General features: G+C 37.9%; 1 protein-coding gene across 5 annotated transcripts in view; it reads left to right on the plus strand.

The window, feature by feature from the left end:
* The window catches only part of CNTN4 (contactin 4), an 898,074-nt gene that overhangs the window by 864,211 nt on the left and 21,335 nt on the right, over nucleotides 1–12,528 (plus strand). For 4 of the 5 annotated variants that reach the window (XM_078442806.2, XM_078442805.2, XM_078442808.2 and 1 more), the window contains 2 exons: nucleotides 6,114–6,289; nucleotides 10,435–10,555. In XM_078442806.2, coding sequence (XP_078298932.2) covers nucleotides 6,114–6,289; nucleotides 10,435–10,555 — 297 coding nt within the window. The remainder of the gene's footprint in view (nucleotides 1–6,113; nucleotides 6,290–10,434; nucleotides 10,556–12,528) is intronic. The other variant, XM_078442809.2, reaches the window with a different exon arrangement.

A 12,528-nucleotide genomic window follows, 5' to 3' on the forward strand; every position in this document is an offset into this window, starting at 1 on the left:
AAGGGTAACGAGATCTCTTGTATGTAGTTGCTTTCAAAGGGTTAAGCAAAAGGCTAATGATAGTGAGTAAACATTATATATTATACATAATATCAGGTTTATTTATTATATACCATTACATGCAAGAAAGAAAGGAAAAGAAATAAACAAATGCAGTAACATATTAACAATGGAGGGGTCTGTGTGAAGGTAAAAGAATCCTTTGTATTTCTGGATACTTTTGTGTAAATTTGAAATTATTCAGAGATAAATTGTTTTTAAAATAAATTGCTTTTTACAAGCAAGAAAAAAATAAACCCTAAATGTCACCTTAGAGGCAAAAGTCAGTAATGAACACAGAGGAAGAGCCAGAGTATATAGAGTGAATGAACCCTTAGGTGGCTCCTTTTTTATGTTCTATGTACATAATAAGAAAATCAGCACAATACCTTCCCAATCTACAGCACTTCAAGGTTCAGGGCCTTATGTTTATCATTAACCAATACCACCATTCACAGTTTGTCAACAATTTATCTTAACCAGCCCTCATGAGTAGGTACAGAGCTAGGCTGCAGGGATTATAAAAGTATAAGATGTGGTCCCTGACCCCAAGGAACCTGATTGTAGGGGAGAAACTGAATATATGTAAATGATAGTCTTCAACAATGCTCAGGTTTAATGTTGAAGAAATAAAATAGTTGATGCTGACAAGCTTCACTAAAGGAAAGGATCACTAGTGAGTAGGGTGGTCAGGGAATCATCTGTCTTCCGAGCTCTAATAGGCTTTATCCAGCCTGGCTGGCCTTCAGTGTAACCTGACATGTCTTCTCTAATGGTGCCTACCTCTACTAAAATACTTGCAGAAATGGTGATTCATGTTTTCCTGAGGCAGCCCATTTCCCTGTTGAAAAGGTCAAATTGTTGGAAAGTTCTCTCTTACACAGAGCCAGAATATACCTCTTTGTACCTTGTACTTTAGGGCAACAGAAAATAAGTTTAGTTCATCTTCTGCCTATAAAGCCTTCACATATTTGAAGACTACTCTCATATCTCCTCTAATTTCTCTTTCTGTTTCAAACATTTTGTTATTTTAGCTGTTATAGATTTATTAGGTGCTTCACTACCCTACGTGCACTAATCTGCCAAGGAAGCCAAAGGCTGTTCCTAACAAGCTGTGGTCTCATTAATGCAAAATACAACGGAACTTTTACCTTTCTAAGATGGAATACCATACGCTATTTGTGCAACTTAAGATCACATTCGCTTTTTTTTTTTTTTTTTGGCAGCTTCACAGACCCTGTTGACACTGAAATGTTCTAGTCTTTTTTACATGAGCTGCCAATCCAGTCTTCCTCCAGCCTGTACTTTTGTAGCTGATTTTTTTAAGGGTAACCTTTTGCCTTTATCCCTATTACATTTCATCCTAAATGAAAAGAATTGGTCCAGCTTGAAATCACTGTGAATTTGGACTTTCATCTCATGTTTAGGGTATTCCTAAGATGTGTGTTTTGTGCAGAATTGATAAATATAGTTCATCAGACACAGGTTTTATTTTTATTCCAAAGATGAGACCAACTAAGAGTGTACTTCATCCCTAGGATTCTACCTCCAGATTTATCGTGAAAATTAACCAACCATCTTTGTTGTAGCATTTAACTATTAAAAATTGCTCTCTGGCCCTTCACCCTGTGTCATTTGAGGGGAGCTGTCAGCTTTGACTACCTCATGGTTTTGAAGAATCCCATGTTTAAAATTCCATCCATAAAAATGAATTTAAAAAAGAAGACACAACCTAACTAAAAGGCATCATCAAAACCATTTAGTGAAGAAATTCACTAACAAAAGGAAGAATGAAGAGGAATAAAACACACATTAAGTACTTTCCTGGTAGTCACCAAGTGAATATCTTGGCACTGTGAATGAAAGTATTTATCAACTGAAATGAAGGAAGGGTTGGTATTGTATAGGGGAAGCAAAATCAAAATAGAATTCTTACCCTGTGGACTCACAGGTACTTGTTTTTACAAATAATAAAAGCCCTGGATCAGAAAGCTTTTCCATCAACAATGAAAGTCTAAATATAATATGACTTGGATAATAAGTGTTGTAATTTATGCATCTAACTGTTGACCTAAACATTAACAGAATTGAACATAATTGTCTCTCTCATGGTTGTCATGCTCTTTAGAACAAAGCACTTAGTTTACATTCTGTCCTCTATTATAGAAAACAATGTAGAACATATATTTTATTTTATTTTATTTTATTTTATTTTATTTTATTTTATTTTATTTTATTTTAGGGGGGTTAAACACTTGGTAAATATACACATTTCAAACATCATTCTTCTGGAGTTCTGAATTTATCATTCTCTGCAGGTTGAACCAAGAGCAAGCAGCAAAGTTTAGGTGTGTTGTTGGTCATGTTTATTGTTGGTATTTAATTATATCCAAATCCAGACATCAATTCACATCTTGAGTCCTAATTGCCTTTGAGAGTTCTATGCACAGAACAATAGCTGGAGTGACTCTTCAGAACAGAAGTCGTAAATATAGGTTCTTCCTCATCTTGATGAATTAAAACCCAAGGAGGGGAGACAGTTTTGTTTTGAAGAAGCCATCTGTTTATTTGTGTACAGCGTTTGTATTCAGATTTAAGGAAATTAATCAAGTGAAAAGCATCAGAATTCACAACATAGAAAGCAAGAGTACTGAACAAGCGTACGATTTCAGAAAACCAACTAGATAATGAGGTTTCAACCTCTTTAGTTTAATTTTCTCTAGTCCCAAGGAGACCTCTCTGGTGTGTATACACTGCATGGCTTGCTTTGCATTGATTCTTGCTGCTCGAGGGCTCAGAACATGAATCGGTGACAAGTGTTAAGTTAATGAATTAGCAGCTGTCAGCCCAGACTGTACCAGCATAATCCTTGATTTAGGGAACTTTTCTAGTCCTTGGTCAACCGGCTACTGAGTTCACTGATAATAAAATCTGTCCCCAATCCATACATGTGCATAAAGGGATGAGCACTTCTTCAGCAAACAAATGTCAATTAAAAGTGCGAGCCAGAATTGCATATGACTCTAGGCTTTGGAACATGTGCCAACTCCTTGTTGCTCACCCAGAAGTTGTCAGAAGTAGGGAGCGAAGACATTTTTATGGTCTTGAGCCTGGACATTTGACTCTGCTCTCAGAAGTCTGGTGTGTAAGCTTAGAGCTGGAGCCAGCATTTTAGGCATAAAGTCATAGCTGTTTTTTATACTTTGTTAAGGTAGTAACTTCATTACTCTTGCAGTAAAGCCCTCTGAAACTGTCTTCACCCCACATCCCTCTCGGAATTTCTTCTGCATTTAATTCAATTCACTATTGAATTAAGCAAGAGTACAAATTGCTGTATTATGCCCTTAGACTTGTTCTCTAGATGATTCGCGAATGGATATCATGTTTTCAGCTAAATGAAAGGAGGCAGCTTAGCACAGTAGATAGTTCCTTAACGGCTATTAGGCATCGGTTTCCCTCATCCGTTAAGTAGAGATGATAATAGTACCTATTTCTTAAGAATAAATGAAATAATCCACGTAAAGTGTTAATACAGTGTCTGGAATGTAAGTGGCTCACTTCATTATTATGAATGCTTTTATTCCCTCATTCTTTTTTATATCTCTTTTGGTACCAAGACATGGTTATACATACAATACACACTACACAATTGGTGGATGATAAATCAACAAATGAATGGAGGTTCATTAAGATAAGAACCTAAATTGTGAAATCAGTAGACAGCTAGTTAGAGGAAAATTAGGCAAAAGCTTGCCGAATAAAAACCATACACACCTATGATTTTAACCAGGAATCATTCATTCCAGTTTCCATTTTATAGATGAGGAAAATTTAAACTTAAAACTGAGAATTATTCTAAGATGTTTTGCTCTCAGTTCGTTCCCTCATTTAAAAATCTCAATCTGGGGGCGCCTGGGTGGCTCAGTCGGTTAAGCGGCCGACTTCGGCTCAGGTCACGATCTCGCGGTCCGTGAGTTTGAGCCCCGCATCGGGCTCTGGGCTGATGGCTCAGAGCCTGGAGCCTGCTTCCGATTCTGTGTCTCCCTCTCTCTCTGCCCCTCCCCCATTCATGCTCTGTCTCTCTCTGTCTCAAAAATAAATAAAACATAAAAAAAAAAAAAAATTTTAAAAATCTCAATCTGTATCTATAGCTGCAGGTCAGTTAATCAATAGAGCAAATGTTGATTATGTAACTTGTAAAGCCTCAGATTTTAAAATAAAGGATTTTACCTCCCATTACCTCTTATCTGACAATGCCTGTTTGTACCTGCTCATTTTGTGGACATCACTCATACAGCAATGAATGAAAACACACCAATCCATTTATGATCTTGTCCTATTTTTGGAAAACAGCAAAAGGATATCTTAACCCGAGATAATAATCTGTTTATGGGCACAGACTTTCCTTTTCTAATGACTTGAGATGTTTGCTTTCCATGGTTGGATAAGAAGAGGGCAGAAAAACTCTTTTAAATACTCTCTTTAAAGAAGTTCAGTATGTGTTGTTAGAAAGTAAGGCCCATCAAACGTGTTCTATGAGATATCATTTCAAAATTTCCAGCTGAGATTTTAGTTGGGGAGGTACACTTAATTAATATTTATATACCCCACAGCCTGAAATACAATCCTGTGAGTATTGAAGGGTATTAATATTTTTTCATTGTTTTGTTTGCTTTTGATTTGTCTTCTTTTTTAAAAAAAATTTTTTTCATGTGTATTTATTTTTGAGAGAGAGAGAGAGAGTGCGAGTGGGGAAGGGGCAGAAAGAGAGAGGGAGACACAGAGTCTGAAGCAGGCTCCAGGCTCTGAGCTGTCAGCACAGAGCCCAACACGGGGCTCAAACCCACAGGCCATGAGATCATGACCAGAGCAGAAGTTGAATGCTTAACCAACAGCCATCAAGGCGCTCCTGATTTGTCTTCTTTATTATGGTTTGTTTGGTTGATTTTGTCTGATTTGGTTGAGAGCGGAGAAATTTCTGGAATATGGCTGAATTCAGAATTTCATTCTTTAGGTACTTATGTGACCTTTACGTTTAATTCAAGTTGCTTTCCACCATTGTACTCTCTGACAACATTTATGAAATAATGTTGCAGTGGAAAAATAAAAGATCATTGGCATGTGAATGTAGTATTGGGGTTTATAAACTGTCTCAGCTACACAAGCCCATTTCATTTTCAATTAAAATCATAATGTAAAGGGTAAATTTAGAAGTGAATTTTTTCTTATTTTAAAGATGTAATCTACATATACAAATATATATAATTTTGTCAATGAGTTCATTACAGAATTTTTATATTACATTTATAATAAAAGTTGCTAAAATGTCTTAGTTTCAAATAGACTGAGACTATAAACTTAATAGTACATGATGCAGATTATAAAAATATGTGGATAAAGAAATAAACCTATATCATAGTAAGCAGAGGAAAAAAGATAAATCATATGTGTATCGTGTTTACAATAATGCAAAACAACTAAAAAACTATAAATCAAGAAGACAGAGGAAAATTATATCAAAATGAAAATAGAGGTTTTATCTGGACAGTAAAATAGTAAGTAGGATTTGTTTGGTTTGGTTTTGTTGGTCCCTTCTTTTAACTTTCTTGAATTTCCTAAATTTCCCATACTAAGCATTTATCACTTTTATAATAGGGAGAAAAAAAGCCAAACTTGAAATTAACATGGCTTTTCCCTGTTTGTACTCAACTGAATTACTGCTTTCTAGTGACACTGGGGAGATATGAAAACCTTTTTAAAGAGGCAATTTCTGAGCCGGACTGCCAGAAGCGGGCCCTTCTGTGAGTGTCTTCTGAGATCTAACCTCAGTGCTCCCCAGCTGAGTTTTGTTGCTCTGTGAAGGTTCTCATAATGAGTGTTTTCATCTTTTCATATTAAAAATGACCTCCTGGCCTGAGTCTCAGCTTCCCAGATGACTGAGGTTTGCTGGTCACAGCCTAAGAAAAAATAAAGCAAAACTACTTAGTGTTTTATCCTGCTCTTGGATCCTGCATTTTATTTCCACACAAGTTCTCAGGCTTTGTTGTTTGTTTGCCTTTGTTTTCACCCTCCAGATCCAACAAGGGTGATGGTCCCCCCTTCCAGTATGGATGTCACTGTTGGAGAAAGTATTGTTCTGCCATGCCAGGTAACACATGATCACTCGCTGGACATCGTCTTTACTTGGTCATTTAATGGACACCTGATAGACTTTGACAAAGATGGGGACCACTTTGAGAGAGTCGGGGGGGTAAGTATTAATATCAGACTATCTACGGGAAATTCAGTATGCAACTGAACTTCTCAAAAGTGACTCAACTTGTTTAGACTAACATGAAAAGAAATGTATGGTTATTCTGTGATCATTTTGTTCAAGCACCTTATTTTAAGAAATTCTTGGTTAATTCCTGCTCCTTTTTGCCTGATAAACATGGCTCCACTTACTTAGTGGAGGCTATATGGCAGTCCTCGTAACCCTCACAGCAATGCTATAGGCTAGTTATTCCATGCTATGTATGAACGAGCAAACTGAAGCTCAGGGGAATTGTATGGCTTGCCTTGGCCTCAAAGCCCTAAATTGCAGAACTCAGCTTTAAACTTCAAAACCCAGGCTCTGTGCCCCATGCAGTACCATATATCATGGCACCTGGTTAAGAAAAATATCTTAAGAATACTTTACTCATGTGTTTTTAGGCAGCTGATTAAACTCCCCTTGGAGCCACATCATTGCGACATTAGGGCTCTCTTTCTTGAATCTGAAAGTCTGATCAGAGTATTTATTATCCAGGTAATTTTGAATTCAAATGTTTGAATTTTCAAAAGCCTTACTTTCCATAAAAATACATACTACCATTGAACACATGCCAAGATGAGGTTAAATCTGGAAACAATTTGTATTTACCACACTTGTTCTCAAAAAATTTTTGGGGGGCCTACCACAGTCCTACATGCTCACTAGTAATGAAGATTCACTCTGACTGCCATTCTTATGGAGGGTCCAACCATAAAGCAGTGGAAAATAAGAATGAAGCTATGATCCGAAAAGCCTTCCCCAGCCCCTGCCATAGGAATCCAATGTGCCCGCTTCATTTTGCCTCACCTCCCCCTTATGTTGAGAATAAGTGGGCTAGTTTATAAAATTATCCAGATGATAGGTTGAGGATCTGCTTTCCACTCAACCATATACATTACTACTCATGTTAATTACTTGACTTACATTCTTGCTGCCTTTTCAAATGATGTCTCTCACAGAACACCAAGAGTTATTTGAGCATTTTGTCAATTTTCCCAGATATCATATACAACTGGTACTATTTTGGATATGTAGGAGAGAAGTTAGTTTATTCTATCTGTGGATGCCTTGGGTCATTAGGCATTCCCTCTTGGAACCCTGGTTGAGAAAGGCTGTATGAAATTGCCAATATTAAGCATTATGGACTTCTTTGATATGATGCAGCTTGGAAACCAAGTGAGAGAAATATTAATTTCACAAGGGCATTGAAGATATTAAATACCTTCGGGTCTAGAAAAGTTCATAGCCCAATGCCTACCACAAAAGAAGTATTTGATACATTTAAATAGTTGTACTAATTGAAGGAAGAGTAATATTGATGTTAATAACAGGAAACTATAAATTGAGAAAACTTTTCATAGATTAAGCAGAATATTCATTTTCATACTAAGACCAATGTCTTGGGCAGGAGAGATGCTAAAAATATTATCTCCCAGAACGGCACAGGCACCAACCAATTAGAACAGCTGCCTGACTCATTGAAATAAATGCCCTGCCAGTCAGACACATGAGGACTTTATGCTGGACTGGCTGTTGATCGGCCAGGGCTGAGGCACAGGTGGAGACACCCCTAATGGAGTCAAGCTCTAATGACCACCTTCTGTAGAGAGCTCTATCTGTGGAATCACTCTCGTTAGCCTTTCCTATGGGAAAGGCTTGTCTGTTCTGTGAAACTCTGCTAACACCAATCAGTTATTGCTAATAAGTGCAAGATTCAGGACAGCACTATAAATTGTGAGAAATAAGTATATTAGCTACCAGGATCGTTCATGTCTGTAGAGGTAGGACTTGTCAATAGAAAAGGTAAGGAAGCAATTCTGAAGTCAAGCCATTTTGCAGTTTCTGCTTCCTGGGTCAGCATAGTGGAAGTTATGCTTGGGAGAGCCAGCCTATAGCAGTTTTTAGAAAAGCTGTTATTCCATTGTCCTTTGACAGCCTCCAAGTGCTCTGTCAGAAACAGAACAGACCACAGCAGGGGAAAATAACCTGGTGCTGTTTTGTTCATTGTGGTGGGAACATGAATGTAGATCTCAGTGAACTGTTTGATCTGGATGACTTCAAAGGAAAAGAGAAAGTTATTGTGGTCTCCTTGTGTGAGACTCTTTCCTCAATCCTGACTTTATTTTTTGTCTTTGTTTCAGTTTTACTTTAAAAACACAACTCTGGTCAAAATCTGTAAACAAAGACAGCACATTCTGTTAATACTTTGTTGTACTCTGAAATTTCCAGGCTATAGCTATTCTCCTCGGCCCTTAAGCCCTTGGTGAATAAAATGGATTATTGGCACAGTGTATACATTTCCTTAAAACAAATACAGCTTTCTGCCTTCCCTGCACGTGCCCCCTCATGAGGCATATTTTCTGTTGAAACCTATACTCAAGAGTCCTAACACACGAATGTCTTGGGTAAAGAAGTACCAATAATGGTGACGATGATGGCTTCTGTTTGCAAAGTGCCTGCTGATTTATCAAGCACTTTCATGTATATAGGCTCTTTAAACCTCACAGAAAACCTGTGAGATAGGGTAACAATTATTATCCTATTTTACTGAGCAATTATAAAACTTGATTAGTAAATACAATCTGAATGAGAACCCAAGTGTTAAAAATGAAACAGATTTCAGGTAAAAAAAAAAAAAATCACAGCTCTTCTTGAATTAGATTTAATACCTTTGACATGATCGCTCATGGTCATCAGTAATACCAATTTGCACTCTGTGCTTCACAGTTTTTAGGATTTCACGTACATGTACGGTCTCGTTTGATTCTCACAACCTCACCCAGCAGGCCTAGTCAGTGAGCTAATACCCAGAGACTTTCATGAAATCACAGCCCAAGATAGCTGAGGACCAACCATCAACTTTCCCTTCACTAAATACTTGAGCCTCTCTTCTCAACCTATTTACAACTATTGGCAGTTCCAGGTCTTCCATTGTCCTGGGTAAATTTGGGATGTGTTGCTCTAAAACAAAGGGAATTAAGTACACCTTATTTAGAATGAGAATAAGGTCTTTCTGGATGGTAGAGTGGCCTGACCTTACGGATTCACATCCCAGCTGTGCCATTTACTACCTAGGTGACCTTAGGCAAGTCATAGAACCTGTTTGTGCTTGAGTTTCTTCATCTGTAAAGTAAGGATAACAAGAGTACTGACCTCGTAGAACATGTGAGTATTCAGCTTTAATATATGGTTCCCATATTCTAATACTATTAAGCATTATCCAACATTATTGTCATTTGGAAGAACAGCAACAGGGCCAAAATAACCTATGTTATCTTGTTATCCATTGGGGGGTTAGAAGTAAGCATAGCTTCCTGAATCTGGCCTGTAGAGAGCACTTATACGCAAGCCACCTGTTCTCCAAGCTTTTGAATAACCACCCTCCAAGGTGTAGCCATGTTCTTTGGTTAAAATGCCACCTTTGCGATAACCTGCGGAGACATCTTGTCATATTTATTAAAAGTACCATGCTGGTGGATGAGTAGAAATATTTCTGTGGCACACAGACATCCATACTGGGATGTAATCAGTCCTATTCATCTGCTAATCAAACTTGCATTTGGCATTTGAAAAACAAATTAGCAGCATTCCACACTAGGTGATGCTAGATTTCCTTAGAGAGTCTGGTCCTCATAATCTTTTAATTCAAATCTGGGAGCAATCAAAATGCTGGCTATGAGACAGAGTTGTGCAGTAAAATGCAGATGCCTCCAAATGTGGGCTTGCCTCCCCTTTCTAAATATAGAGTTCCAAAGTATTGGAATGCCAGTGAAGGCTTCAGGCTCAGCGCATATCTGAAGCAACCCACAGGACTAAATCGAGAGCCACCGTAAGTAGTTTAAGTGCTTCCAACATGGGTGCAAACTGCTCCAAAGACCCAGAGAAACCACATACCTGAGGTCTTGTCTAAGGTGTGTCCTGAAAATGTTGGCGTTTTTATCTCTCAAGCAGGCTCACATATTCTTAATAGGCTATGGCTTGCATCACTAATGTTTTCATCAGCCAGTGTAAAATAAATCCATTAGTCACAGTGTCCTTCATGTGATAATGATATTTAGAGCTCATTAAAAAGTAATTGTAGCCACTTTCCCCTACTTTATCAGCAGGATTCAGCTGGTGATTTGATGATCCGAAACATCCAGCTGAAGCATGCTGGGAAATACGTCTGCATGGTCCAAACAAGTGTAGACAGGCTGTCTGCTGCTGCAGACCTGATTGTCAGAGGTATGTGGAATTCTGGTTTCTGTTCTTGAAACACTTTTATGATATCTACCGCTGCACAGATTTCTAAAAACCTCACCACTTGAGAATTATGGAAGAAAGTCAGGTAGAAGCTGAACATTGTAAACAGTGGTTAACAGCCTACAGAAGTTCTGTGCGGATCTCTTTTTCATAGGGGTATCACCAGAAACTGCAGAGCAAATCCGGTTACTCCATACTGAAAATAACTCCTGTGAGTGCCCCGAGTGCCCCGATTTATGGCTGTTGGAGTTGATATGACCTTCTAGAATAATTTTGGATTAACAAAAGCAAATAGTTTAAAGAAGGATCAAACTGTGCCTTTTGATGTTTCATATGGGCTAAGCCAAATTAGTGATTTAGGGCACTGATATAACAGTGGCTTCAGAAAAATCACCACATTTTCTCAGTTCCCTTTTTTCCCTAAAGTTAATAGTTCTATACAGTTCTTAAAATATGCCTTTAGAGGAACTTCCTAGGATGTAGTAAATAAGCTGGAGGCTGATGACAAATGACAAAATGACATTTGTGAGATTTTCTTGAGCACTATCAGCATGGCCTAAGTTCAACCTAATGGCTACACAGGCCCTGCCTGAGCCCCAAAAACCAGTTTATAAAGGAACAGAAGTAAATGGAGTTTTAAGAAATATTTTTTTAAGTTTATATATTTTGAGAGAGAGAGAGTGCGCGCACGTGTGCGCACAGAGGAGAGGCAGAGACAGAGGGATAGAATCCCAAGCAGGTTCTGTGCTGTCAGCACAGAGCCCGACATAGGGCTCCATCCCACAAACTGTGAGATCATGACCTGAGCTGAAATCAAGAATCAGACGTTCAACCAACGAACCACCTAAGTGCCCCAGAAATATTTTTATATTGAAATTAAAATCTTTGGGAAGCAGGATACGTACCAGAATCAAACCGATGCATGCACAAGGCTTTTCTAAAGTATTAAAAGTGCCTTTTGATGTTTCATCTGGGCTAAGTCAAATTAGTGATTTAGGGCACTGATATAACAGTGGCTTCAGAAAAAGTATTGAAAGTAAAGCCAAATCAGAACATCAAAATAATCTCTTGTCTAGCACCTCCTTCATCTGAACCCTAACTATTGGTGTTTAGGAATCTCTAGCCAGCAGAGTTTTGAGTGCAAGCATACAAAACTCCAGGGGAAATTAGTTGTGGAGGCAGGGTGAATCCGAGTGCAGGGTGAACAAGGTATTGTGGGAAGCAACTGAAGTGTTGCTGTGCCCTCTAGGCATAACCTGAGTGGGGGAGATGTGTGGGAGTTAGCTACTTAAACTCATTGTCAAGAGAGGTTAAAGAAAAATAGCTTTTCCATCCTGTCTGCTTTAGTTCCTCTTTAAATTGCCTACAAAAACCTTTCTGTAGGTAATGGTACAGATAAGAGTCAGATAAGAGAAAAAAAACTTGCAACCTGGGTTGAGCTGCCCATTGAATAACTTATAGAAACGTGTTTATTTCCACTTTAAAATACATGAGAGCTGGTTTGCTCTACCCCTGGGGACAAAAGAATTCTGTTGCTGAAAATTTATCCTCTATTTAATTAGGATAATGTTCAGATCAGCAGTTTAAACGCCAATAAATTAGACTAATAAATATTTAAATCAGTAATACTTGAAGTTCTTAAATGATATTGTATACTTCATTTCACAGAAAATAACATTAAATACCAAGAGGAATTTGCAAACTCAGTCTAAAAGAAAATCTAGTCTAATCAGTTAATAAGGCCAATAAATTAATATGCCATTTTAAACCATAATCTTTCCTTTTATTTCCTTTAGCTCTGCTCTTGCAGCTTTTCTGCATATTACAGAAAGGATGCAGAAATGCATTCCACTGCCCTGTAAAAGATTTGTGTATCTGAAACTGGTAGAGCTTTGAGTGTCGGCTCCAGCTTCCTTGATTCTCGGATACCTGCTTTATTTAGTCTGTCGCACTAA

This window comes from Panthera onca, chromosome A2 (assembly GCF_046562875.1).
Source record: "Panthera onca isolate mPanOnc1 chromosome A2, mPanOnc1 haplotype 2, whole genome shotgun sequence".
NCBI lineage: Eukaryota > Metazoa > Chordata > Mammalia > Carnivora > Felidae > Panthera > Panthera onca.